The sequence below is a fragment of the Athene noctua genome, chromosome 3, assembly GCF_965140245.1.
Source record: "Athene noctua chromosome 3, bAthNoc1.hap1.1, whole genome shotgun sequence".
In the NCBI taxonomy this organism is placed as follows: domain Eukaryota; kingdom Metazoa; phylum Chordata; class Aves; order Strigiformes; family Strigidae; genus Athene; species Athene noctua.
The window spans coordinates 34,970,017-34,997,915 of record NC_134039.1 but is presented as its reverse complement, the minus strand read 5'-3'; the positions used below and the strand labels follow the sequence as shown (position 1 = coordinate 34,997,915).

Below are 27,899 nucleotides of genomic sequence, written 5' to 3'. Positions count from 1 at the left end.
AGACAAATGATGGCTTTTTTTTTTTGAAAAAAGTGTTAACTAGTTTGTGCAGAGGTAAATTGGAAAAGCCAAGTACAAAAAGAATACCTTTAAATAATAGAGCTCAAAAAGGAGACTGAGCAGAAAAAATGTGTAATTATAAACAAAGCTTGTAAAATTGTGCAGCATGTCTTATGTGTGGTATATTTGGCTTGCTTTGATATGACTGGAAAGCTTTTTTTTTTTTAAAAAAAAATCATCTGATTGATCAAAATAGATAAAGGGCTGGGTTGTGATGTATCATTTTTAATTCTATTTACAAACTTTAGGCTTTTCAGCATACCCTCTGTTGTCAATACAGCTTTTACTGTATGTTTGGTAAATCTACCTATCTTTGCCTGAAACTTTTGATTTTCTTTTTCCTTGGGGAGTGCAACAGCAGGCTACAACAGATGTATACATACATGCATGTGTTCATACAGCACAGGGTCTACAAGTTAATTCAACTTGTAAAATAGTCCTAAGGTGGCATATATAAGTACTATGTATATATTGATATCAAAGAATAATTCCTCAGATTTTCTGTCCCACCTCACTTTGAAATTTGTTGTCAGCATTGGTAGTTTGTGGTTTAAAAATTGTATCAGCATTGCCCTTATTTGCTGTTTAGGAAAAATAAGATGTTTTATGGAAGAAAAACATATAATGTCTGGGGAGAATTTAGATTAGAAAAGATTATCAGATGAGGATGCTTACAGCAATGACTAACAAGAATAGGAGAGTTTTCAGAGGATGTGACTGCTGTCATTCAACGTAGCTAGTTTGGATCCTGTTGAAGGAGATTCTGCAGTGTTAAGGCTTCCCTTTGGACTGTGAAACCTATTTGCAGCTTGAATTGATCTGTTACTGATTCTCTAGAACCACAGTCTGGTAATTCTGGCATTGATACAATGAGTATGTAAAATACATGCCTACAACAGGAGCAGATGCTACTTGTGCTAACCTAGATTATCAAAGATGTGGAACGTTGTTTCACTATCTTATATTTTTGAAAACAGTATCATCTGGAGAACAAGTTTTAAGAGCTTTGATTTTACTTACAGGCCTCACCAAAATGTTAGAGCTGTGAAAAGTTATTGTAAGACCATTTCTTGGTTGTATGCTGCTTGGGGAATGGAGAGGGGACGAGTGTGGTGGGTGTTAATAACAGAAGGGAGAGATCTAATTAGGAAAACTTTGGAGTTGCCACAGACATTTTCTTTCTCAAATTTGAAAAGCTACTGATTAAGGAAGATGGATTTAATTTACAGTAGCTCTTTTCACTGTGAATCTGACAGGTGGATGCCAAAAGGTAACATCTTTCAAGTTTTCATCTATTACTACCTTCAGTGTGTGTCATAAATCAGATTAAGCTAGACGGTTTGAATTACAGCTATTGTTGTTTTATTATTTCACATCTGGGAAAAATTGAAGAGATTTCCTGTGTAAAATGATATGCATTCAGCAGGGACATACATTATCCCTGTATTTTCATGGAGATATGTTAGACTTTGCTGTTTAATAGTACAGATGTTAGAAGCTAACTCAGCTAAAACCAAAGAAACTGATCCACAAACTGTCAGTACTAATTGTGCACACAAATTGCCATTTGATTTATATAAATAGTCACATGTTCATCCCTCATATTTGGAAGGAGCAGAGGATTTCCGTATGTTAAAAATCAGGAAAAGTCTGCAAGAATAGCAATGATTGTAACTTCAATATAATATATGTATTAATACATGATATATGTAATTTTATTTCATAAGATTATGAAATAAATTATAAGGTAAGAGCCCAAGTCTCAGTTATGTTTAGAGGTTATTAGCTAATTTAAAAAAAGTATTGGTGTTTGGCTTTTAGATAGAATGTTGCTACCAACAATTGTTTAGATGCACATGAGTAGAGCAGAACAAGTAAGGGCAAAATGAACAATTCTGGCCTGTCTTCCACCAGTGGCAGTGAAGTAAACGGCAGTTCAGTCTCCCAGCTGGTTGCTAATTGAAAGCATTTAAAGAATGCAAGGTTTCAGCTGACCTTTTTCCACTCGGTAGCTGGAGTCTAGTTTACTCAAGAGGGACTTAGCACTGTCACAGAAGTCTGGGTTGGCTGTTTGGCATGTGTCATTTTTGCCTGCATATGACAGTCTGCCTGGATCAACTTGGTTATGAAATACAGCAAGCAGAGCCAAGTCTTAAGGTTAGTGTAGCAGGTCATCCTCCAGGAAGTTGGATAGGAGCTGCTCAGCTGACCGAAGGTGTGGTGGCATAGGTGCTTTATCAGTTGCATTATGGCTCTGTGCCCAGAAGTAATAGCTGGGATATCCAGTGCATGCCTCCTGCTTTGCTGTCTTCTGTGCTTATGTTGTTAGAGCACTGTAATGGAAAGAATATGACCAAGATGGTGAAAACTTGGGAGTTCTTACCTCTTCAGTAACTGGAGAGCTGAACTGTGCTCTGCCACTTTTGTACTATGTAAATCAACTAAAATGAGTGAAATCGCAGCATGTTAGAAAAGGCATAGTTTAAGGTAGTTAAGGCCAAGCATGGGTGCTGTGTTATATGTAACATTCTACTTTCAACAAACCAGTAGCTAGTGGTTCTTCTGTAACTGGCTGCAGCTGTTGTAGCATAGGCGGTGTCCAGATGCCTTGCAAGCTTGACCTCCAGAGGTGAAATGCAGCTGTAGCGGCTACAGGTAACATTTGGTGGCCTTACTCCTGACCACGCCTGGGCTTGCACCATGCTGTGGCAGGAGTCTGATGAAAGGGCATAACCTTTTGTTAAAGAGAGCTGTGTCTTGCAGCTTTACCAGGCTGTGACTTAAGTATTACTAGACGCAAATAAACAGAACTGGAATCTGGGGCGATGCTGAGGGCTTCTTTAAACTAATAGTAAAGACGGGGTGTGATTCAAGGCAGGCCTGCCGGTGCCAGCAGCAGCGTGCTGCCACAGGGGTGATGTGCGTGCGGTGGCTGCGGAGCAGACGCTGGAGAGCGTCTCTGGTTTGACATTGCCCTGGGCTGTAACAGCTGCCCGACGGCTGCGGGCAGCACGTGGACTAACCGGCAAGCACCCAGAGAGGGGCAGCGAGAGGGCAGGGCCAGTTCTGGCAGGGTTTCCGGCAGGGAGAGCGCACTGACAGACCCCCGTCTACCCAAAATACCCCGTCTCCCTGCCGCTGGGCCTTCCGCCCGCGTTGCTCGGGTCTGTCGCGGCTGCGGTGCCAGCCTGACCTCTGCAAAGGCAGCCGCCGACGGGCAGCCGCGGGACTCCGCCGGCGCTCCGCTAGCCCAGCCCCCGCCTCGCCTCCCGGGGACCGGCGGGGACAGGCAGCGACCGCCCGTCCCCCCGGTGCGGAGGCGAGGGGCGCGGCGCGCGCGGAGGGTTGGGCTCGCCTGCGCGTGCGCGACGGTGCCGGCCCGCAGAGCGCCCCCGCCAATCGCGCTGCAGCTTCTTGGGCCGCGGCCCCGCCCCTCGCGTCGGCGAAGGACAAAGTGACGGAGCCGGGCGCGCGGTCAGCCCCTGCGCCGAGCTGCCGCCCGAGCAGCGGTCCGCGCGCTGCCGCCATCTTAGGAGGTGAGTCGGGGCGGCGCGGGCGCGACCTGCCCGCCCGGCGGGACCCGCTGCTCGCCCCGGGGCGACGGGCCGCCTGGTGGGTGCGGGGCCATCCCGCGGGGCCCGTGGCGGGCCTCCCAGTCCCACGCCGTTCTACTCTTCTCGCCCATCTCAGGTCGCCATGTTCTCGTCCATCGTGCCGCTCACCCGGCTCAACCCCTTCTACGCGCCGCACTTCCAGCTGGTCCAGGATGGGGTGAGGAAGCGCGTGGAGCCAGCGGAGGCGCCTGCTACGCAGCGGAGCTTGGCGGCCGCATCCGCCGCTGAAGGTATGAGAGGGAGGGACGGGTCGCGGCGGCGGCGAGGCCTGCGGATGGTGGAGGCGCCGGTGCCCGTCGGGGTGGCGGAGGGGTTAGCGCTGAGCGGGGCTCGGCCCGGCCCGGGAGGAGACGGCGCTAGGCCTACGCGCCCGCTTGGAGGACGAGGAAGGGCACGGGTGGGGGAGGCGCTGGCAGCCTCTTCCGCTCCCTCCGCGGTGTGTGCTGAGTGGCAGCAAGGATCCGATGTTACCGGGAAAGGACACAGCAAGGTTCTAGTTCAGAGTAATTACAGAGGCCTCGGATGGATTCTGTCTTGGGAATAAGGGAGTGCTTTTTCTGGCTCTGCTGGGGATGTAGGCCCGTACTTATTTTTTTCAGCGGAGAAGAACATCACATGAATCTGAATGGATTTGAAAAACTATTTCTCCCATCCTTTTTTTAAAAATTTTCCTCTTATTTTTCCCTCCTGTTTGTTCACAGTTGGACACCTAAACATCTGGACACATTAGAGGTGCCTGCAATTGTTCTATTTTGTGAGGCTTTTCCCTGCTTTTATTTTTTTTTTTTCTTCTTTGTAGTTTTGGGACATATGCCAGATAGCTCTGCTGTCTTAAGATAGTGATGCATTTTAGTTTTAAGTGCAAGTGCTTCCTATATGTTTCCTGATCACTTCTGTGACTTCCAAGGGTCAGACCTTGATGATACTGCTAATAGCAGAGGTAGATGTTAAAATTCTTATTTGTTTAAGCTGTTAATAACTTAAAACTATCTCTTTGCCTTTATTTTACAAAAAGTAATAGCTATTCTGAAGTACTGTGATTACTGAGGTGTGTTAGTGCTCTTTCATGAGCATTCATGTAATGGTGAAAAAGAGATAGACATTCGTGTGGGATCTTACTAAGTTTTCAAGAAAGGACTTCTGGCTTCCAGTGTAGTAATCTTACTGCTAGCTAACTAAAGCCCTAAATCGCTTGTCAGAATACTAAAGATATTCAGTAGGTGCACTTATTTCTTAGAAGCATTATGCTTAATCTTCATCCTGTTTGTAGGCAGATGTGGTCAAAATTGACCAGAATTTCTTAGTGTTTGTAGTGTTCTCTGCTCAGTTCGTTATTTCACGTGCCAGTTGGTTCTCTGGCCTTTGTGTTGGGAGAATAACACGTTGCAGAGGATACCGGAGCTTACACAAGGTCACAAAATGTCAGTACAAGCCACGAGGCCTTCTGAGTTCAGCTTAGGGCATCAACTGTAACACAGCTCAGAGACAAAGTGTTTTATGATCAGCTCTTGGAATTTGTCCTTGCTAACATGTCAGATCAGAAGCAGAGAAATGAAATAGTTACGATGTAGTGTAGCTGTCGTAACAGAGCAGACATGTTTTTGTGCTGTGATTTCAGTAGCTTCAGAGTGTGTTTGTGTTAAGTCTGTGTCTAGGTATGTTCAAATAATTTTCGTGCCCTTTGTCCTACACATTTAGCCGGTGCTCTTTTTCAGGTGACAGTTTTTAGGAAATTTGACTACTTCTGAAATAAAAGTGTGGGATGTACTATGGTGCTTTTTCCTAATACTGCCATACCACTACAAACCTATGTACCTGTAAAGAGCTCAAATCTAATTGATACTGGCTTGTTTTTCTTAATTACTGTTTTTGAACACCTAGCCAACAGGTCAGTTTGAATAGCATTGTAATAAAGCTCTGCTTTTCTGTGGCTTCTACAAATGTCTGTCTCTGTCAGTTAAGGAGTATGACTTCTAAGAGTAAATTGTTGTGAAAAGGGGGGTGTGAACAAATATTTCTGGTACCTGGGCAGCATGGTAGCTACTGCAGTACTGTTGTGCTGCAGGCTAAAGATGCAACTAGGCAGAGCTGAATAGAGACCAAGAGTCTGTTCTCCGATTACACCTTCATAGAAAGCCTTGTTTGTGTTTGTTTAACCAGTCATTCTGGCAAGTTGTAAACAAAATATTACAGTTGTGTGCAAATGTGGTAGCATAACCAAGCTACTTTAGAGGTGCATGTAAGTCCTGGACCAGCGTATCTACAGTCTTGAGCAGCATCTCAAAAAAAATTCTCATAGCTTATACATTATTCTTGACTGTTAACTGATTTCTCACTAAGTTTAGGCTTAATACAGTGTCTGTGATTTGGAATTTGTTATTTTAGAATAAAGAAAAAACATTTTTGTTGTCTTGTGATTAATTTTGAAGAGTAAGGTGAGAAGTGTGAATGTAAAACGTAATGTAAAATCTGGAACGTTCTGGGGAAGAAGTTCCTATATAATAAAGTTATGAGCTGAATAAGCCTGTTAGTGTTAACTGGTGCTCTGTTGATGCTGTTAAACACAGTCGTAAATTTTTGTTGATGTTCATAAAAGAATTTATTTCAGAAGCAAAAAGACAGGACAGAGAAGCTCTGAATAGGATAAGTTTTTGCTGTCTTTTTTCACTAGCAACTCTGTAAAGACAGTTCTTAATCAATTGATGTAACCCTTTAACATTCCTTTATTTTGAAGTAACACCACTAGATCTAATAGCAGGAGAACCTAGATTATCCCTTTCTACTCTGGGGAATATTTTCTACATAGCATATTGTTTTCTATATGCTTATTCAGTATATTAGTTTTGCTTTTACTTATGTATTTAAAATGCGAAGCATAGTAGAACTGTGCTGCTACCTTATGCTTATTTTGTACTGTTAATTCTAAACTTGAGTGTTTCCTGGTTGCATATAATCATACCCTCTGTAGCTTCTTCAGAAATGGAAGAAGGAAACTGATTCTTATTTTTCAGCTCCAGTAACTTTGCTCTATTGGATTTTGTGAAAATTAATAACTCGTTCTCAAGACTGGGTGGTTTTATATGCAGTACTGTATAGAACACTGCAAATTAAGTATCCCTTGATTAAATGTGATCTGAAAGATTCTTTAATGAACCCTGTTTATGGGCATTGAATGTGATGATTAACTTAATATTATGCAGTTTCATGAAACGGAAACTGCATAAATCTGAAATTCTGTATTTGGAATAATTTTTTAAAAACTGTATAAAGAATCTGAAAAATACCTGAAAATATATCTTCATAAATAAAAATCCAGTGCTGATCTTGTAGATTTGTATGGTCTCTAATTAAATGCAGAAGTTGCGCTATCACAGAATATTTAACCAGAGAAGCTTTGTCTCAAGAATACTAGAGAAACACTCTTGCTTAATTCCCTGATAGAAGAAAATGTTGGACCTTGCAACTTTGAGTCATAATTTCCACTAGCAGCTTCTGGGATTAATTTCTGTGGTTCAAGTGTGCTGTGAGCTAAAACTGAACTGTTTCTTCCATTGCTTTTTAAAAGGAATAAACTCAATTTGGAAGGCTTAGAATAGAATCTTGTCAGTCCAAAAGGTGTTAATTTAAAGCAAGGGAATTATTTTGAGTATAACAGTACAGTTGAATAATATAGCATGGGACATGATTTCAATTTAATACACTTGAAGGTAGCACTCAGTCAATTTTGTTTCTTTTCTGATTTTTGTTACCATTTGTGATTGATCATATATATGTAATTTTTTTCAATTAACTAGAATACAGCTGTGCGTATGGCTCAAGCAGATTCTTTATGCTTTGTGGCCTTGGTGGGATTATTAGCTGTGGAACAACACATACAGCACTGGTTCCTCTAGACCTGGTTAAATGCAGAATGCAGGTTTGTTCTGCATGTTGGTATGTGGTGACATTGACAAAGCATGTTTAGTGTGGTATATTTAATCTACTAATAACTTGGAGGCATAAAATATCCCCTGGACCACAGTGCATGGAGTTTATGTAAAAGCATGGTGTGTCTTTATTTTTTGCTGCAGAATACAGTTGTGAATATGGCTCGCTCAAGTTTTATGCTCTCTGTGGCGTTGGTGGGGTCCTAAGTTGTGGCCTGACACACACTGCTGTTGTACCTCTGGATTTAGTGAAATGTCGTATGCAGGTTTGTATTAACTTAAACATTTATTAAACTTTTTCTCTATGCAGCTGGCATATTAAGAATTAACTGTAGGGACTCAGTCTTTTCTGGATGACAGGAAGTGAGTAAACTTGAATGGTCTTTTATCAAGTCTACTGCTGTGAGACTAACAAAATACCATTTTCAAGAGAAGCATTTAGGATATTCTAGAATTATTTTTGACTGCATTTAAGGCAAGTTTAACTGACTGTTTTTGCTGGAAGGCACCCAGCACAATATTACTCTTTGCTGGCTGGTAGGCTGTCTAGTGCTATTCATGTGCTTTTGGAGAAAGTAGTATCTTTGGTGTTTGGAAAATCTGTGGTTTTCAGCCTGGAGTGACGTGCACGTGTAATTTGATCCATTAACGTTGCGGATATCGATGCATGGCTTATGGATTGGATACTTTCTAATGATGCCCCTTTGAATAGAATGTGTAAAACTTGATATAGTATTGGTAAGGCCATCAGTGCTAGTTTCCTTGAAGTGGTTCTTAATTGAACTGAAAGGAGTGTCATCACACGGCACTTAATTTGCAATACCAGCTTCCGCATTAAAATCACCTAGTGAACAGCCATGGATTAAACACACTAATGGATTTATTCAGGCAAATCGGTGCCTCAGAAGTGAAGCTAATTAAAGCATACTTATGAATTTCTGGAAATAGAGTAGTTAATGACTTCCCTGTTGACGCTGAATATAAAAGTGGCGATTCTATAATGATAGAACTCCTGAAATTATGAGGAAACTATAAATTAGGGAGGCCTACTACTTGCGCTAGGAGTACTGCATGTGATATCCTGCAAAATTGTGTTCTGGAAGGCCTTTATTTAGCATTCTTTATAAGAGAGGCTTTTTCAGCTATTTGAGAACATCTGAAATTCTTTTCTCAAATTAGTAATTCTGTAACACATCGGACAAACACAGGGTGCATCAAATGAGGGCAACGTGCTGCTTTCTACAAAATTTGCATTGAGACCAGGCTAACTGTAGGAATTAACTATTTCTACTAGTAGAGAATAACTGTAACTGAGTATTTTATTTCTGAAATGTAGCTTAAGTGCAGTCTTCTATTGTTATGGACTTAATAATCCAAGATCTGTAGCTTGACTACCTGTGCCTAAGGTTTGAGTTTCCCGAGAGGGAGATTGATCATGGGTAGAGAGGATGTAGCATCTCAAACAGTTCTTAATCTGATTGAAAATTGGGATAGTGGGCAGAAGGCCTGAGAGCTATACAGTGCTGCATACACAATTGGGAGCAAGGCCTCATACTTGCCAGGCTTCAACTGCTTGGTATGTGTGCTCTGCTTAGGCTACCTGTCCTGAGCTTCTTAATGTGGTAAGGGTGGTGGTACTTCCCCTTCCTTTTCCAGCACTTAGAGGAAGGTGCAAGAAGAGGGTTCCATGTGGATTCCAGGTGTGACCTTGTAAAACCTGTCAGCATTTATCTCTTTACAAATCCAGTACAGAGCATGTTACTAATCCTAGATTCTCCAGGAAGAAACCCATTGCCTGCCCTCATGTCTTTAAGAAGTCAGCTTTTATGTAGATGGTAAATAAGCATGGTTCCTACATGAACAGTTTCATTTTACAGTGCCTGATTAAATATGCAATTTTCTGAAATACTGAATATTTTAAAATTGACATATTTAGATGAACTAGTTCTCACGTAGGTTGTTTCCACACTGTAAGACAAAATAGCAGTCACTGCAGGTTGGCATGCATGTCCCCATAGCTCTTTCTGAAAGCTTTGGTTGACTTCTAATTTGATATCTTACCTCTCTGAGAAAATGTTGGATGATGTCAAATATGAAAAGTAACATTGTGATGTGACAAAATTTGTCAGAATGATCTGTTTAAGAATTTCTGTTAAATGGTTTCTTTTCACACGCAACATTCAGGTTGGTGTTTTTTATTTCTGATAAGTTATTAATGAAATTTCACTGCAAGTTTTGTGTGTAGAAAATATTTTGTATGTAGCCTTTACTGTGAAGTCAAAGTACAAGTGTAGAAGTTCTTGAATACTATTTGATGTGCTCTGCTCCATCTGTCTTAGTCTGACTGTGTGGAGGGATAAACTAACAGTGGACAAATAACCTTTTCTGATTAAGAATCAAGCGAATCATCAGGTCTGGTTTGTGGTGACACTTGAGTGTACATAGGTATGACATGTAGAGTGGTTGAGATTGCTGACAGAAGCTGACATATTTTTAAAGAATCTGATCTAAACATAGTTATGCCAGTATATTACAGATGGTGTTAGAATAGTGATTTCAGTAAATCTCTCTGATACAGAAATTCATATTGTTTTGTGGTTCCTGAGTATTGAGGAACATACTGGCTGTTAAAATAAGTTAGGATTTGAGACTAGCAAATTACTGTTACATTAGTGTAACCTTGTGGCGAGTACATTATCCCTCCAGGGAACCGTAGGAAGCTAGTTGTATGAGGATTTTAAGAATTTATATTTCAGGTGGGGGTGTGAGAAGGGAAATAGTAAGCTGTATCTAGCAATTAATTGCCTATTCTGTTTAGGTCGATCCACAAAAATACAAGAGCATCTTCAATGGATTTTCAGTGACAGTCAAAGAAGATGGTGTTCGTGGCTTGGCTAAGGGATGGGCTCCTACCTTTATTGGATATTCCATGCAGGGGCTTTGTAAATTTGGTTTCTATGAAGTTTTCAAAATCTTGTATGGCAACATGCTGGGAGAGGTAAGCTTTAGGTGGTTTACATAAGGCTATACATCTGCAACATAATAGTATTAGTAACACAAAGTTTTAATATCATAAAAGCGTGATTCATTAATAAAAATGTGTGTTTAAATTCACTTCAGGAAAATGCATATCTGTGGCGTACTTCATTATATTTAGCTGCATCTGCCAGTGCGGAGTTTTTTGCTGACATTGCTCTGGCTCCGATGGAAGCTGCTAAAGTTCGTATTCAGACACAGCCTGGATATGCAAACACTCTGCGGCAGGCTATACCTAAAATGTTTGGAGAAGAAGGCATCTGGGCGTAAGTATATCTCGATTTTTATTTTTATCCAGGTTCTTGATGTTTTTCCTAATGAAGAACTGTTGCCAAAACTAGTTGTGGCTTTAGCTTACAATACTTTTTGGTCTTTATATTTCAAGATAACAACATACTGCAGTGAATCTGTGCTGAACTGTCTGTTAATTCCACATGCTCCTTAGATCCATCTTTGTGAGTATCTTTGTGCTGAGTTCTGCTGGATAACTTCAGTTTCTAGCAGTTCCAGTCAGAGATATTCAGCAACTTTTTGGTTGTACAGTCAAAGATGCTTGAGTCATTGGCATGTAAGAGTAATATAACTGCATGTTAGCTTTCTGTTCTGATGGAAGTGGCTGTAAACATACAAGTCATGTATTACTATCGGGACTTGGCTGATATGCAGACATGGGCCTTACTGCACTTGTAGTATCAGTACAGCATTGTTGCAATACATCAACAGCTGTGCATTGTACAGATCAGGTAAATTTTAATTTGTGTTGCTGTTTCAAGTTAGTACTTGGGAACTAATAAAACTTAAATTTCTGATTTGTAGGTATTGAGACACTTAAGCCTTAGAGTGTCAGTATTTAGAAGTTGTATTCTTGATAGCAACAATAAGCTAACTAGTCTTTTTTCATGTTAGAAATGTGCTTTAAATACTGGAGAAAATGAAATAGAGTGTCTCTTCTCTGGTTAAGTTTCTATAAAGGTGTTGCTCCACTATGGATGAGACAGATTCCATACACAATGATGAAATTTGCCTGCTTTGAGCGTACTGTTGAAGCTCTCTACAAGTATGTCGTTCCCAAGCCACGAAGTGAATGTACAAAAGGAGAACAGCTGGTAGTCACATTTGTTGCAGGCTATATTGGTAAGGAATCTTTCAAGTCCTACACTTCATTAATGGACTACTGCAACTCTAGAAGTCTATCCCTCCTCAGAATATCAAATAATTGTAGCTAGAATGGCAGAATTTACTTCTCACTAAAATGTGCAGGGAAAAAAACTATATTAAATCTGTAAGTGGCAAATGGGTCTGTAGAAGGATAGTGCTCTTAAAATTAAGTTTCTTTGTCTTACCAATGTTAATGGTTAAGTTTAGAAACTGCAGCTGATTTAAGTGAAAAAACTTGCATCTTTGCTAGGCTGGGGAAGGTTGAAGGAAGGGAAGAGAAATCTGAATGAAAGGAGGATTTTCAATATTCAAAGATTCAGAAGGAGTTTTGTTTCAGCAGAAGAGGTGATGCAAGAGCAGAACTGAGGTGTTTTCTAATATTCATGTCACATTGTAAGATGCAGCTGCTGTCCTTTTAGGATACAGGGAGGCTTGAGATAAACTGCACAGAAGTTATTAGAAGGTTTGGTTTCAGCTGGTTGTACTTAATGTACACAGTAACAGTACAGCTTGTTTCAGCTATAAATAACAGAACTAATGTCAAATTACTCTTTTCAGCTGGTGTGTTCTGCGCAATTGTTTCCCATCCTGCTGACTCCGTGGTATCTGTGTTAAACAAAGAAAAGGGCAGTTCTGCTTCACAGGTTCTTATGAGGCTTGGATTCAAAGGTACATCCTTTTATGTAATTTGGATCAAGTGCTTGTGGTGTTTTGTCTTTTGGGGAAGATTTATTTTTCCTGGTTTTGTATGCTACTCATCTTTTTTGCTATACAGGTGTATGGAAAGGTCTGTTTGCACGTATCATTATGATTGGTACCCTGACTGCACTACAGTGGTTCATCTACGATTCTGTGAAGGTTTATTTCAGACTTCCTCGTCCACCTCCACCTGAAATGCCAGAATCTCTGAAGAAGAAGCTTGGTCTAGCTGAATAGACAGCTCATGGACTGACTGTGCTGGCTGTCCCAGTGATGAGTTTCATGAAACTTTTATATATTTGACTATGTAGAAAACAAACTATATGATGTCATTATTGGCTGTGCCCTCATCCCACGCGAGGGTTTAAATTCTACCACTGTCATGGCCTGAAATAAATGAGAAACAGAGTGCTTAGTGTCTGTTTACTACTGCATATGTAAGCTTCATTTCATAGCAGCAAATACCTCAAATACTTTCCCCCACCCCACCTCCTTAAAAAAATAATTTAATCTATTCTACACTTTAGGAACTAGAGAATTATGAAACAGTTGTAACAAAAATAAGCTTTTGCTGTTTCCAGAGAAGTGCCAAGAACCTGTCATTGCAGAACGGCAGTAACTAACCTGCAGTTCTATGCATTTGGAGTCCACTGTTTTATTTGCCTATAATAAGCTGTTACTGTAGAACAGCTGAATGAAATGGCTGAGATGAGACTGTAATCTGCTAGGGCATCCTGGTCATACAGATAAAAGGAACCTTATATATAATAGAGCTGTTTCTGCTTTGAGGTGGTTATCCTAACATAACTATCTTATGCTTGTTTGACTAACTTCTGCTTCTGTTGGCTTTGAACCACACCAAAGAACTGAGTCCTTTCGGTTGTACTGTGGAATTAAACAGTAGCTGCCACCTTAACAAAAGAAAAGCTGATGTTGATGAAGATTCTCAAAGATACCCAACCACTAAAAGCTTACTACAGCTTTACAGTAAAATAAAAATGCCTTGCCTCTTACTGTAGACTTTAACAAACTTGCCAGCTTTTCCCTATATTTGGTTACTCCTGTGTTTGATTTCATTTTTTCTCTGAATTAGTTTAAATGAAAAGCAGAGTTTTGGTTGAGCCATGCACTGCTGCAGTGCAAGAAGCCATACCAATCTTTTTTTTGGACCTTACTTGATGTGAAGAAATCTAGGCTCCTAGACATGCAAGGGGAGACACTCATGCAGTGTTTTAAGACAATGAATTCGTTTTTACCAGTCTTTTACAGAAAAATGAGCATGCTGCCTTCTGTGTTTTGCCTGTTCAAGAACCCACAGTTGATAATCACATTGAGAAAAATCCAGAAAATGCCTAATAGTATGTAAGAGGTTCACCATATTCAGTACTACTTTGTTCACTTAGAGCTGGAGCTTATGTGTCTTTTGTGCAAAACTGTTTGCATATGCTGCATTCTAGCATGTGAGCTTATGGTACTGAACTCTAGCTTGGCATTCACATACGTTGTACTGCTCCTTCCTCTTGTGTCCTTCAGGGTCAAAAGAACAATGAAAGCAGGTGGCATTGGAGTAGCATAAATACACTGACCATTGTGTCTTACTGGAGTTTGATGTTCCTGCTACTATTTTACATAGTGTTGAGCTTCTCACCTGCTGGGAAAACCCTCCCAACTTCCAAGATTTTGGATGGTTATGCTACATAAGCAAGCTGAGCCTTATTTTGAATTCGCACCTCTCAAAATGTGGAGCAAAATCTAATATTCCCTGTCACCATGACACATTCTTAGAGTGGTTGGTAGCAAACTGCATTATTTATACAGCAAAGTCAAATTCCGTAAGTCTAAATAAAACATTTATACAACTACTTTGGTGTTGAATTTAAATATTTTTAATGATACAAGTACATACATACATTTTGTTGCCCTATTGTGAGTGGGAAGCTTTGGAACTATTTAATGAATCATTAAATGCTCCTAAGAAATTCCATGGAGAAGAGCGTTAACTATGACTTGATCTCATGTCAAGGCCACTGATGTTAAATCAGCTTTTGAGGTTAACTTTTGTATATGGTTAAACTTGTTAGAAAAAACAGTATCACTTTTGTGTACTTAGTATCATAGCTTCTTTAAAGGCCTGCTTTAACTTAATAGACTTTTCTTTGTTTCCTGGAAAACATCTCAAGTTCCTTCTAATCCTGAGAGAGTGAAGCACTTTTGTCAAACTAAGGCTGGCAGAAGAGTGAGACAAACTTGGCTCATGCAGTGAGGTAGTCTGTTAAGTAATCCAATGATAAGCTAAATTTCTTGAGACTGTTTCTTGTTCTAAGTGTGAAGCAGAATTGCGTGTTTTTTCTCTAGAATTGGGTCACTTGTGCAGCCATTTTAAATTTGTGCAGTAATAAGAGAATCTTAAATCAATTTTCTTATTGCTCAAGGGTAGACCTGAAACTACCTAAAGATGCTCAGATAATTTTATCAAGATAGGTAAGAAATAAGACTACTAGCTGATCCCCTTCTCTGAGAAAGGGAAAATGTACCTTGCTACTTAGTGTTGCGTTTCAGTGGAAAACCTGAGAGAGAGGGAGGGAGTAAGCCTTGCAGCTCCTGACTTCATTGACATTCAGCCAGAGGCTTGCTCAGATGCTTGAGATGAAGGGGTTTAATATAAAATGTTATTGCTTAAGAAGTCGCCTACAGATAATTTTAAATAAGCTTTAGTGGAAAAACTAGTATTAAAATGCATTTAAAAGGTCAACTTTGTCATTGGTAACTGCTTTACAGCATAATGTGTGGTAAGTTTTCCAGAAGTCAGGAGGATGGAGCAGGGGAGCAGTGGTGCTTTTGATGGACTTGAGCTTTTCTTGTAGGGAAATTCCTCTATTGAAAAGGAGCACTCCAGACCAGTCACTAAACCCCAAAGTGCTTTGTAAAACATGGATTATGTGCATACTGTTTTATGAAGAAGGAAACATCCTTTCTTGCTATTACTGGAGCTGAGATCAGCTTTCTGGTTTAAAACATACTGTCTATATAAATTTGGAATAACTATTCCATTCATGCCCTGTGTTTGTACCAGATTGTAGTACAGATCAAATGTGCCGATACTTGCCGAAATGCTTGTTGCATATCATTTTAAAATGGGCTGTAATAATACAAATAGTTGTAATCATTTACATTTCTACAGAGAAATGATGTAGTTCATGGTGAAAACAATAAACATCCTGCTTTTTTTTATAGTAAATACAAGTATCTTGGATAGCTGATCTTAGCAGTTATATGGCCTTGTACAGAATACAAGTTTCATAACTGAGTGTTGTGGGAGAAGGGTGTTGCTAGAAGAAACTTCTTGGCTGAGCTGATGTTCTAGTGTCTAAAAGTAGATTTTAATGTGTTGGGATTACTTTGCTCATGCCATTTTTCAGCATTGATCACTTAATGCTGTTGCTGGTTAGTTTTGATTTCTCCACTCCCCCCCCCCCCCCCCCCCCCGGCTTGTGAGTTGCTGGCAACAATCTAATTGGCCAGTTCTACACCTGCACAGTAAGTTAAAGCAAAGGTGTCATGAGTATTGTTACAGGTTGGGCTGCATGGGATGATGTTTTAAGTAGCATAGCTGTAATTGTCATTATTACCTGAATGTCTCAATCACTTAATAAAATTTTAGGAGAGTATTATTGAGCGCCCCTGGAAATGAATTATGTAAGGGGTAGTTTACTGAGCTGACATTCTCCCCACCACTGACTGACAGTACTAAACCAAGGAGGCAGTGTTAGTAGTCTGCTTTAAATTTATGAAAAATACCTCTTTCTACATGTCATCTTTTCCACTGTAGAAAGAGCTTTGCCTCTGTCCTCAAGAAAAGCTACTCTAAATCTCTCATTTAATTTTTTAGTACAGTGGAGGTGTGTGCTTGAAGAGCAAATGAGGATTGGTAATACTTGTGCAGATTATGCAAGAAGTACTGATCAGTCTGCTTACTTCTGAGCACAATACACCAGGTGTGTAAACTTGCGATCCTGGTGGGTTTTTTATTTATTTTTTTCAAGTACACTTTACCTCTGTGACTTAAAACTTCTTCTCTCTTGCTTGTAGCAACAAAGTTTATGAAAGGATGGTAATGCTTTGAACCTGCACTTCCTGGTCTGCATACATCTACAGATAAATTAATGGTTCTATAACATTTTTTGCATACTTCCCATGGAGACCATGAACAGGACTGTATACTTGGCTTTTCACTGGTAGATGTGTTTCAAGATTTGGAGGTTATTCATTTAGGAATTGAAAGTGAAATCAACAGTTTATCCTGTCTTATTTTCTGGTTACTGTTCCCAAAGTGAGAGTGTGTTCTTTTCATCCAGAAAGACCGCTTTGCTGTGTCATGACTTCTCTGATTAACTGTGCAGGTGGAATATATTTTCCACTTCTCTTTACTTGGGTTGACAGTGCTCTACTGGTTCTCCAGTTCTGCCTCTGGTTTTTTACTGGCTAGTGACCACAAATGACTCATTAAGTTGAAAACAATTAAAATTACTATAGCCCATGATGCAATTAATCCACTCATATGGGCCATAGTGAAAGATACATAGATTTCTCACACTGCTGTTGTGCCAAGTACTCTCCTTGACGAGTCTAACATGAGCCTGCACACACATAAAAGAACCCCAGGATTGGTGCATTCAGTGAATATCAAGCTTTAATATACAAATGATACATTTATATAAACCTCAAACTCTTAGGGTGTATGTGCATGTTTGGGTTTTTTTTCAGGTATATACAATGCATGCTTTAGCATGGCTGATCATTCTGGATGTTCTTTAATTTTTCAAATGCCCTTTGGTTATTTTCAGGGACTTGCTTAAGAATTGTGAGAAAGAGCAAAAGGACACTGGTAAATATTATCTGTGGCCACTTTCTAGGAAGACTTGTCTTTTGACAGATTTATCCTTATAGTCTGTCAGGTAGACTGGAAAGGGATAAAATTGGAATGTAGGAATGAGCCTATACCAAAAAAGGGGAAAACTTAATGAAAAAAAGCATTTGAGATTGAGGGCAACGAAGCAAGCAAGGTACGTAAGACCAGCAACATGAAGCAGGCCAGAAGACATGGAACACAATGAGGATGAGAATAAGCGGGGGGAGAGGAATGGTTGTATCTTCCATACAATCAAGAGTCTAGTAGCTGCAGGATGTTCAGGTATGACAACTAAACAATTGAGAAGTTGTAAATGCCTTACTGTATGCTTGTACTTGATATGATTTCATTTATAGGGATCTTCTGAATTGTTGCATCTCTCCTAATTGTTTTTTTATAGGAATTTTTATTCCTATTTAATGTATTTTTTTTCCTTTCCTCTGCTAAACAGATTCCCGTTATCTTGTTACTTCAGTCTGTTGCCTCCTGTATTTTCAGATGTCTCAGATCTTGTTTAACTCTTGCTCTTCACCACAGAAAAACTGCCAGTTTTAGGACCTAAGTAGCTTCTCTTTTGCTAATTCTGCTGCTTACTATAGTATTTTACAGGCTAAGAAACAATGAATGAGTAACACTGTTTGGATTTTTGAACAGCTAGCATGCACTGGCAGAAAGCCAGCAGTAGTGTGGTCAGGTCTTCAAAGCACTGTCCTCATACAGAGTTCTGTATTTTAAAGGCATAACAGTGCTCTACAGAAATTATGATTTACAATTATAAAGCCTCACACAAAACCTTATACAAATTATTCCATCTAAATGTGTGACAAACTTTGTAGAGTATCAGCAATATTTCTGGGCGCTGCTTGCTTCACTGCATTTACCTCTTTAGCACTTTTAAAAAAAATATTTAACAGTTTACAAAAATCAGAGTGAATATATTAAGATAAATATTAAATTGCTACTGCAATTTGACAAACTCTCTGGAAACCACAATTTTATTCCTTTCTTTGGAGCAGGAAAGGAAAGCTGGGTCCTGCTTTCTTCATGAAAAGAATGTTTGTTTCTTTCTAAAGGCAAGAACAACATTTCATACTTTAACACTGTTTTATTGTACAAAACAATTTATTAAATACAGCATCTGTCATCCTTCAGAAAGATAAATACATGCACAGAGACATGAGTTTTTTTCCTTACATTATAACTTGTCCCTTCAAATCAGTATGAATTTTTTCTGTTCTTTTCAAAGAAAGAGGACAAATCACTAGTTAAGTTTCAGTGTGCTTCTAAATGAAGCCTTTAAATATGGTATGTCGTCTTAGTACTACATGATAGAGTTAACACTCCTGAAATACTACTATTCTTTAGGCAGTGGCGTTTCACTGTGATCAATTCATGTCTGAAATCTTGGTTACTTCATCTTTCATATATTTGATCTCAGTCTGAACTCTTGTTAGATTAGAAAATTTCTCATTCAGTAAAGCACTTTCCTTCTCCCGTCGTAATACATCCTCCACTAATCTTCCTATTCTCAGTGTTAGGTCGTTTATTAATGGCTCCAGGATGGCAAAATCCTTTCTAAGTTTGTACATCTTGGGTTTTAAATCATTTGCAAATGTAACAGTCTTGAGAACTTTTGCTCTGTCACCTTCAAGATTCAAAAATCTATCCGAATGCTTGTTAAAATCACTCCTTAACTCAGATAATGCTGTCTTAATTTGCTCAATTTTTCTTCCATTACTGGATGCCAAGTTTTGTAGTTTTGTACTTCGGTCAATGCTACTGGTAAGCAGGTCACCTATATTTTTTACTGTCGTCTTTTCACCTTTTTCTACTTTATCTTCTAGTGTTTTCAGAGAATCTGTCAATGCAGTCATATCTGAGACGAGGCCTGAAATGCGCCTTATGTCAGTTTTTACTGTCACAATTGTCAAAGTTATGTTTTTTGCTACAGAAGCTGCATTTTGTTCAACACTTGAAACTGCATGAAAGAGAGTTGTTAAATTTTCCTGCAGTTGTTCTTGTTTTTTAATTATGCTGCTAGACCATATTTTCATTTTATAAATATCTTCCTTCAAATGTTTAATGTGAGAAATTATTTGAAGATCTTCCAGCTGTTCCATTATGTTCCAAGTCTTTTCACACTAGAGAGATACAAATAAAAATATTTGACAAGATTTCTAGTTTAATAACTCATATCAAAATTAAAGCTATACACTAATGAAATATCTTACTATTGATACTGAAATTGAGTGCAAATCCTGTCATTAAGAAATAAATTTCTGTTGCAACAGAAATAAAAATTCATTATTTGTCCTTTCAGTATACATAACAAATTCAAATGTTACTGCTGCTTCTATTATATAGCAAAAGTTACAGGAAGGTGCTAGATGACTTTCCAGCATGACTTCTGAAAACACAAGTAATCAAATAACAATCTTCTGATTTAGAGAAATGTTTGTATTAAGCCTAAAACCTGTGTGATCCAGAAGATACTCAGAAACACTTTAGAAAGATGCCTACTTTAAAATTCTCTTACTCAGAAATCATGGATTATACTTAACTGAGGTGTTTTTATTTTGGTAATCATATCTATTCAACGGAATAAAAAGCCAAAGGAATTAGGCATGGTTCCCTTTTTCTTTAAATAGCTACCAAACTACTTCACAGGAAAAACATGACTTAAAACGGCCTGCCTCTAGAAAAGCTATTTTAATGAGGGAACGTGCATGCTGCTGTTAGGATTCTGGGCTGAATTTGCTAGTTCACTTTTGGGGGTTTTTTTTTTCAACAATTTGTTCTTGGTTTTCTAATTTGAGAGGAAGAAAGGAAAATACCCAAGTGATACTATCCTGTTCAATCCCTAACAAGTCAGTGTAGAACTTTGAGAGAAACAGAAAAGCTGGAACATATTCTAAGAGGCTATAATTAGTTCCACACTAACCCTTTTTTTGACACTAGTTGTACAAATATCACCAAAGAAACAAGTATTTAAAACTTTTTGGTAGTGTTGGTCATTCCTCAGTAGCACAGAACTGTTTGCTTCAAAACAAAATACCAAAATTTAGGTTGTGGACAGTCATACTGGTTTCCTAGGTGATGCTCTCTAAGGGTGAGGATTTCCTGTTCAATCTCGTGTATATTCAGCTTTCAACATTAAATCGGGGAGCATGCCACTGGTCATATAGCCACCTTTCCCCAAAAATATATGTAATAGACACATGGGAACACACTCATGGAAAGTATTTACAAAACATTTCCACACAGAATAGTATTTCTTAATGGAACACTGAACATTAAAGTTTTTATTCCATACCCTTCCTGGAAGAGGAATTTATTTTGAATTAGATTATTTACCAGGACAGGGCAATCCACTACATTTTATTAAATATGACTGTAAACAGATACAAATCTATACTTAAGTAATAAATTTATGAAACTGTTAAAGACTATAACATTGAGAAATGCTGGTTTAATAGTCTCTTGAATGGGCAGCATTAACTGTTTAGTGATTTCAGTAGAGTTCTAGATAAATTAATGTATAAAACTAGAATAATTTCATTTAAACCTGATTAAGTCATAAATGTTGTGGGTTCACATTGTCTACTAAGCAATCTCCTTTGCTGAGTTTAGAAATCAGGAACTGGAAATTATCAAGATAAACCTGTAGACACAAATTTATGGCAGTCCCAAGATTCAGGTTTCAATGAACAACTACCCGGCCTATTAGGTAGTACTACATCCTGTGTAAGTAGATCTATTAGACTTATGGATAAATTACATCTTCCCTGCCCCAGAGTACATAATGCCATGGTTTTCATTAATTGCTTTTGCAGCTCTTTGGGAAACAATGTCAGTGAAACTGTTTTTCCTTTGAAATGCAAAGCAATACCAGACATGTCATGTAATGTCTAACTGAAAACATTCTACAGAAGAAAGGTTAAACTTGTTTCTCACAGCACCAAAACAAAACCACAAAACCCAACCGCAAACTAATACAGTGACTGATCACACCAAACTTGCAAATTAAATGATGGAAGAAGCAGCTAACAGGAATATGTTAATAAGAACTTCAGTCTATATGTAGTCCAATGACTTCAATGGCAGAACAAACTATGCCAATGATTTTAAGAAGTTTGAAAGGGCTGGAACTGAGGTCTAAGGTTGCTATTCAAATGGAATCAAAGAAATAAAAGATAACACCAACTGCTACGTAACCCCTTGCTTACAAATATCAGTACAAGAGAAGGTTCTCAGTAAAGGGTACTTAACTATTGTTTTCTGCAATGTTGTATCTAAGCTTCAACTGTTAAAAATTTACTTAGTTCTTTCCTGCACATAAAATATGTAGATTGCAGTTAACAACTCTGATACTGAGAAGTCTGTAACCATAAGCACAAAAGCATTATGGTATATAATACATTAAAAGTGAGGTACATGTATATCTGCCTAGAGATAAGAACTTAGTTGTTCATTGTGTTACAAGTTCATGGAATATAATACAAAAAGTAAAAATATAAAAAAACCTACATAGTGAAAACTAAATACAAATTGTAATCTGATATCTCCGGTTTTGACTTTTTTCCTTAAATCTACATACTTTGTTTCATATTCCTTTTTTATTAAAAAGAACTTTTAATAAGGTGAAAATAATCCTTAATTTAAGAAAATACTCCTTTCCTCCTTTAAAACAGTATTTTTTGCTCTTTAGTTTGCCTTTCAGTCTGATCCAATGCCTATTTTAATTAATGACAATATTTCAGCTGTCCTTAACATATGTTGGAATCGCATTACTTGTAATAAATTAACACGCTTTTTCATCAATGAAAACCCTATGTCCAAATTCACTTATCCCCATTCTGGTCATTTTCTAAGTTAGAGCTTTCTTTTGCTTTTGAAGATACTTTTATGTCATGTACTACTCCTTCTAAAACCTCTATTTCATTGTGCATTTTCAGTATGTTGTCATTATACTGTATGCCTTCAAGAACCTTTTGCATCACCATTGTATGGGAAACAGTTTTCAACATACGATTTTCAACAGTATATAGCTGTGTTGTCAAGTCCTCTATCTTTTTCTCCATACTGAGCAATTCACTTGATAATCTAAGAATAGAGTGAATAGCATTTTCAATTGTTGGCAAATGGGTTTTGCACTCCTCCATTTTAGGTTCATAGTTCACAAGTTTCTGATTCAGGTCTGTGTCCTTGGCTACCAGACTATTCTGTTGTTCCTCTAGCTTTTCAACTGCCTTTGCGTGTAAGTCCAATTTATGTTCAACTCTAGAGAATTCATCATCTTCTTGCCTTTTTAGTGTTTTGATATTTCTGGCTGTACTGTCTTCTGAATCTCTTACTCTCTCTGAAAGGGATTTAATTCTTTGGTCAAATTCATTAATTTGGGAAGTAACTTCTGTATGTATGAACTTTGCTTCAGATTTTAAACCACTAGTGTTTGTGTTCATTTCATCCAAGCTTCTTCTCCAGGAATTTGTAACATTTTGGAACTTCTCATTAATGCTCTGCATCTTTATAGAGAGAGTCTGTTGATTGTTCTGAATATCATTTATGATGTTATGAAGAGAAGATATTTCCTGCTCAAACTCCGTCATCACAGAGATGGATGAAGCAGCTTCTTGTAGGATACTTTCAGAAGACTCAAGCTGCATTTATAACACAAAACAATGTCTATGTCTACTTAACGAAAGTTAGAACAGAAAACCATCTGCATTTATTTAACAGAGAATAAAGTCCCTTACAAGCCTTACTTGTTAAAAACTCCTATAAGATTTGTTTTCATAATTCATCTTTAAAATACTGTTGATTAACCTAGCATGAAAAAGTCACAGAAAAGGTTATGTTTGTTGTTGAATTTCTATAGCATATATGCCATTTTCTTTGTTGTCAATCCCTTATTTGCCATGGTGATTTTTTGGTTTGTTTTTATGGAGGGAGTTTTTTGTAAAATATATCACACTGCATAAATCCCATGCAACATTTTGCAATATGAAGTGTAGTACATAAACATTTAATTACATCATGTATAAATGACATCATTATGAGATCAGTGCTAAAACATCATCACTGGCATAAACTATGGTCTAATCCTAATCCCATCATTATCTGTAAAATATAGAGGATAATTTGGCAGCCAGCTCAGGCTTCCTACTTGATAATGTCAAACATAGTAATATTTTTTCATTGCTATTTTATTATCTATCCCTTTATTAGGTCTTTTATATTATTAGAACAGGTCTACTACATAAAAAGGCCTGTGAATTTTCTTCAAATCAATGTACATTAGAATTATACACAGAATAGTACTGGTAGAATGAAGTACGTGCATAAATAAGTTTTCAAAAACAGCTTAGTGTCTAAAAAATAATACTGAGATACAACCACTATATTCACATATTTGAATAGTGGTATGGATTGACACAGTCACACAAAATATTCTCCAAAGGCTTATTAACAGGTAAGTAGAACACATTATGAGAATTTAAGTTAAATTTAACTAAATGACAACAAAGTAAAACAATGGCAAGTGTCCCCCAGAGGTTATCCAATTAAGATGTTAATGATTACCTTGTCAGAAATTAAGTTAATTTTATTTTCCACATCCAGGAATTTTTCAGCTTTTTGCTGCAAGAAACTGTACTTTTCTTCCATATCAGCAAATTGACCTGACTGCTGAAATAGGAACCTGCAAATTGCAAGTAAATAAATAGTAAACATAACTATAATTAGCACATATTAAGTGTTCCAGGACCTGATTCACAGCAATCTGTTACTGCAGGGATTTATGTTCACAGAATTTGTTAGATCAATACATGAGAGAAAAAAATTAGAATTTTTAAAAAAATTAGAATTAAGTTGAACTGTCTTTCATATTGGAGTTACCATCCAAGGAGGTAGAAAAATAAGGGAACATCCATAAACATGCTTCATTTTTACACTGTATGCTATTCAAAGAGGAAAAATGTCAGATAAGACTGCTGACAGAGGGGCTGTTACATGCTCATAATGCACTGCCTCAATGTATTTTACTGATAATGTATTATTTAATCAGTGGAAATATGCAAAAAATAATTTGGGAATTTCTTGCAAAGCATCATAAAATCATGCATAGAAACCTCTGGATTTAGAAAGGCTGGTTAACATTGTTTAATTGTAACCATCCAAGAATATAGGGTGCAAAGCTTGCATAGCTACTGTTATGACAATGCTAGCTTTGAACAGACAGTAGAGTTCTCAGTCCTGTACTTTATATACATTCTAGATTCATTTACTGTGAACTTGAGAGCTTTCTGAACAGTAAGTGCTGTCCAGTTAAAAAGAAAATGAGACAACTGAGCAAAAACCCCTGATTTTTGCTGGGTGTTTATTAATACCAAAACAAGGCTTGTTGTAGACTATGCAGGGGTCCTCTCAGTACTAAGAACAATTTTATCTAGAACAATAGAGTTTATTTAAAATACTTGTGCTTTCATAAATTGATATTAAGTACACTGAATAGCAAGTAGAAGTTTCAAAAGATCTACAATACTCTATACAGATTAAGTTTGCCAAGAAAAGCTAAAATGCTAGCTATAGATGATAAATGCAAACCAGACAAACATATATAAAACAGTAAGCAGAAGCATCACTAATTATTTTATTCTACTATGTCATTCTGTTTCTCAAAGATTTATACAATGAAATCTGGGTGATGTTAAAATAAGAACAAATTTTACCTTAATACCGAGATTGATACCTAGAGTGTAAAAATCTGGACTAACTTCTTGCACTGGAGTTCTCAGTATCTCCTCATATCATTTCTGCATGAAGCTCGAAGTTTCTGGTGAAACTAAGGTACTGATGCTGTTAAGATGTTCTAAAACATCTTTTAAAAAGATATTTGACCTTTACTTGAAGACTCTATCTGATGAACAATTTACCACAGTGCTGAGATTATTTACAGAAAACTCTAGTTTGCTTCTTCCACTGAATTATTTATAATCTGCCAAATGAGCCTTGTTGTACTTATTATCAGATTAAGTTGCTCTTCACAGTTAGATGTAGTCTCCAAAGCAGGTATTTACAATTCATGAGCATGGCACCTTTCAGACTTTCAACATGACAGAACAGATGAAGCTTCTGTAATCCCTCACCTTATACCAATGTTTCCACACTTGTAAATACTGCTATTCTTTTCATGATCCTTCTAGCTTTAACAAGTTTCTATAGTTCACTTAACCCAAACACTGTATTCAAATGTAACTAACGTATTGCCCATGACTGAATACACTACCGAGTCCAGAAGAAAGTATAAAAATCCATTTTAGAGGGTTACCTACCAGATCAGCAACAGACAAACAGCAAGGAAAATGCTGAAGCTTGTTCGTGAGTCCATCCAAAAGGAACTCCAGTTATGGCTAGTCCTGGGACTTGCCAGCTTCCCACAATTACTGTGCTTCTCAACCTTTTGAGAACCTTCATTGGTCTTGAATGAAGAAATACCTTTTTTCCTCTGCTTAACTTCAGACATTTTCTGTTTTTAAAAAGCAGAAGCAAAAGACAGCGCTAGGGGAAAAAACAAACAAACAAAAAAACCCCAACAAACCAAAACAACAACAAAAAGGACTAGTTTCCTTCAAAACATCCTCAAATACAACCTATTGTCCTTTAGTTACAAATACACCTCCAAAAATGTTTACATTTTCTAGTTATGTAAACCTTTGTAAAGCATCACAATACTTTCATAGAAAACAAATTTTCTGTGTCTTATAGAGCACTGCTTTCCAATTTTATTAAACTGACTTTTCAAACTAATTTCACCTTACCAGAAATATTTCATCTGTTGTACAATCAGCCATTTTGAAGATATATTTAAAATCAGAGGGACTGAAAGCATTTAATTTTATAGTGGATTAGTCAGTTTAATCAATTTCACTATCCAGTTTTACTTGTAATTTTTTTTTAAAAATGCACCTACTCCACATTAGACGCAAATTAAGTTTCTCATTTTTAAAAAATGGGATTGCAAATCAAGCTTTAATTTAGAAATAGTTCTGTTGCAATGATTTCATGTCATTTGTAAAACCACAGATATCAGTTAATAGAAAGTCATTAATAGAAAAACAAAGATTAATGAAATCATGCATCTAGGTAAAAGAGAAGCTATAATTTTGTCTTTGCTAAAATTAAGGTCTGAATAGACTCAAGCAACATGAACCTCCAGTTTGGAAAAGTAAAAAAGCTCCTAGTCTAACCAACCAAGTGGGAAGTACAGAGTGGAATTTTTAAGCCTAAAATTTTCCACCATGCTGCTCAAAATAGACTAGATCCTTAGTGGATTTGGTTTAGCCCGGTTTGCGATAACAATGCTGTGCTTCTTTCTGGATCATTCTGCAGTATTGCCACATATCAAAATATACATATTTAAATATTAGGGATACTTACATAGTCACATAAAGGTGTAAAACGCATTGTTTAAAATCCAAATCTGTCACAAGAGCACGAAGCTTAGAGATGTTTGTGACAGTACTGGGAAGCACGCCCTGAGTTTGAGGTATGTAGGAAAAAAACACCTCTTGCTCTCAACAAAAATAGCAAAAATGCGAATTTTGTAACTTTAAAAACACCTTTAGGATTAAAAGCATGTATTATGAAATTAAAATTTTTAAAAAGAGACATCTCTTTTAGGTCTCTCTGTTACCTGTTAGAAAAACAGTTTAATACAGGAACAACAACGGCTTTAGAAGGACAAGCTCAGAGCCCCGTGCGGCCCAGGGGAACGACCGCGGCTCCCCACAGCGACCTTCCCGAGCCTCCCACACCCCACTCGGCCGCCGCCCCTGCCCTGCCTGCGCCCGGCCCGGGGCTCCGAAAGCTACCGACTGCCCCCTCCCTTTCAGGGCACCTCCACAGCCTGCCCACCCTCGGGGCTCCCGGGAAACCCCCAGCCCAGGAGCCGCCCCGCCCGCCCTCGGAGCGGGCCTGCGGGACACTACCCGGCCCCGGCGCCACCCTTCCTCGCGTGGCCCCGTCGCTCCAGCAGCCGCCCGCGGCGCCACCGACCCCCAGCGCTTAGGGCCGCCTTCCCGCCTCCCTCGGCGGCCAGGCACCCCCTCCGGCCACTGCCACGCTCCCCCGCCGGAGCACCCTCCGTGGCACCGCCGCTTCCCGCAGCCTCCGCGGCAAGGCGGGGTGGCGGGAAGGGCCCGTCCCGTCCCGCCGTGACCACGTTTGCGCGCCCCAGAGCCCCACCTGCGGCCCGGGCCGGCGCCCGCCGCCTCGCCCGTTGCAGCCGCCGCCGCTCCCTCAGCCCGCGGCGCGCCACGTCAGTCGCGCGCCCGCCGCCGCCGCTCCGCCGAGCGGGTCCGGTAGGCGCAGGCGAACCTCCGCGGCTCTGCGCCGGCGCGTGGAGCGCGGGGCTTTGTTAGGCGCGGGCCGGGCTGCGGCCGGCCGCCGGGGAGGGCAGCGGGCCGGGCGGGCAGCGGGCCGGGCCGGCCCGGCCCC

General features: G+C 38.8%; 2 protein-coding genes and 1 non-coding gene across 8 annotated transcripts; 2 read left to right on the top strand and 1 right to left on the bottom strand.

The window, feature by feature from the left end:
* Window positions 1-3,483: 3,483 nt before the first annotated feature.
* SLC25A3 (solute carrier family 25 member 3) lies at window positions 3,484-12,904 on the top strand. Of its 2 annotated transcripts, none has more exons than XM_074902689.1 (8): window positions 3,484-3,596; window positions 3,751-3,904; window positions 7,745-7,866; window positions 10,419-10,598; window positions 10,721-10,902; window positions 11,598-11,770; window positions 12,353-12,463; window positions 12,570-12,904. In XM_074902689.1, exons 2-8 carry the CDS (start codon window positions 3,757-3,759, stop codon window positions 12,728-12,730), a joined length of 1,077 nt encoding a protein of 358 aa, XP_074758790.1. In that variant the 5' UTR covers window positions 3,484-3,596; window positions 3,751-3,756; the 3' UTR covers window positions 12,731-12,904. The 2 variants fall into 2 exon arrangements, with proteins under 2 accessions (XP_074758790.1, XP_074758791.1); XM_074902690.1 differs by lacking the exon at window positions 7,745-7,866 and adding an exon at window positions 7,469-7,590.
* On the top strand, window positions 11,068-11,307 carry LOC141959504 (small nucleolar RNA SNORA53). The gene has a single exon (XR_012633451.1). It is a non-coding gene; the product is annotated as a small nucleolar RNA SNORA53 (small nucleolar RNA).
* A 3,061-nt stretch (window positions 12,905-15,965) lies between the features above and the next one.
* On the bottom strand, window positions 15,966-27,874 carry IKBIP (IKBKB interacting protein). 5 transcript variants are annotated; one of them, XM_074902688.1, is made up of 4 exons: window positions 26,841-27,612; window positions 25,736-25,929; window positions 23,985-24,102; window positions 15,966-19,543 (listed from the first exon to the last, which is right to left on the bottom strand). In XM_074902688.1, the coding sequence occupies exons 1-4, from the start codon at window positions 26,865-26,867 to the stop codon at window positions 18,788-18,790; spliced, it is 1,095 nt and encodes a 364-aa protein (XP_074758789.1). In that variant the 5' UTR covers window positions 26,868-27,612; the 3' UTR covers window positions 15,966-18,787. The 5 variants fall into 5 exon arrangements, with proteins under 5 accessions (XP_074758789.1, XP_074758787.1, XP_074758786.1 ...); XM_074902686.1 differs by lacking the exon at window positions 26,841-27,612 and adding an exon at window positions 27,648-27,874 and having other exon boundaries at window positions 19,519-23,062; window positions 25,736-25,961; XM_074902685.1 differs by lacking the exon at window positions 26,841-27,612 and adding an exon at window positions 27,648-27,871 and having other exon boundaries at window positions 19,519-23,062.
* Window positions 27,875-27,899: the final 25 nt, after the last annotated feature.

What these genes read in the sequence shown, in the direction of transcription:
- SLC25A3 (XM_074902689.1), top strand. Translation starts at nt 3,757, where the DNA reads ATGTTCTCGTCCATCGTGCCGCTCACCCGGCTCAACCCCTTCTACGCG. An exon ending in ATTTGTTGCAGGCTATATTG is followed by an intron (nt 11,771 to 12,352) that starts GTAAGGAATCTT and finishes TACTCTTTTCAG; the next exon opens with CTGGTGTGTTCTGCGCAATT. An exon ending in TATGAGGCTTGGATTCAAAG is followed by an intron (nt 12,464 to 12,569) that starts GTACATCCTTTT and finishes TTTGCTATACAG; the next exon opens with GTGTATGGAAAGGTCTGTTT.
- IKBIP (XM_074902684.1), bottom strand. Translation starts at nt 26,867, where the DNA reads ATGCGTTTTACACCTTTATGTGACTAT. An exon ending in TTACACCTTTATGTGACTAT is followed by an intron (nt 25,930 to 26,840) that starts GTAAGTATCCCT and finishes TTTTAAAAACAG; the next exon opens with AAAATGTCTGAAGTTAAGCA. An exon ending in TTAACTTAATTTCTGACAAG is followed by an intron (nt 23,063 to 23,984) that starts GTAATCATTAAC and finishes TTATAAATGCAG; the next exon opens with CTTGAGTCTTCTGAAAGTAT.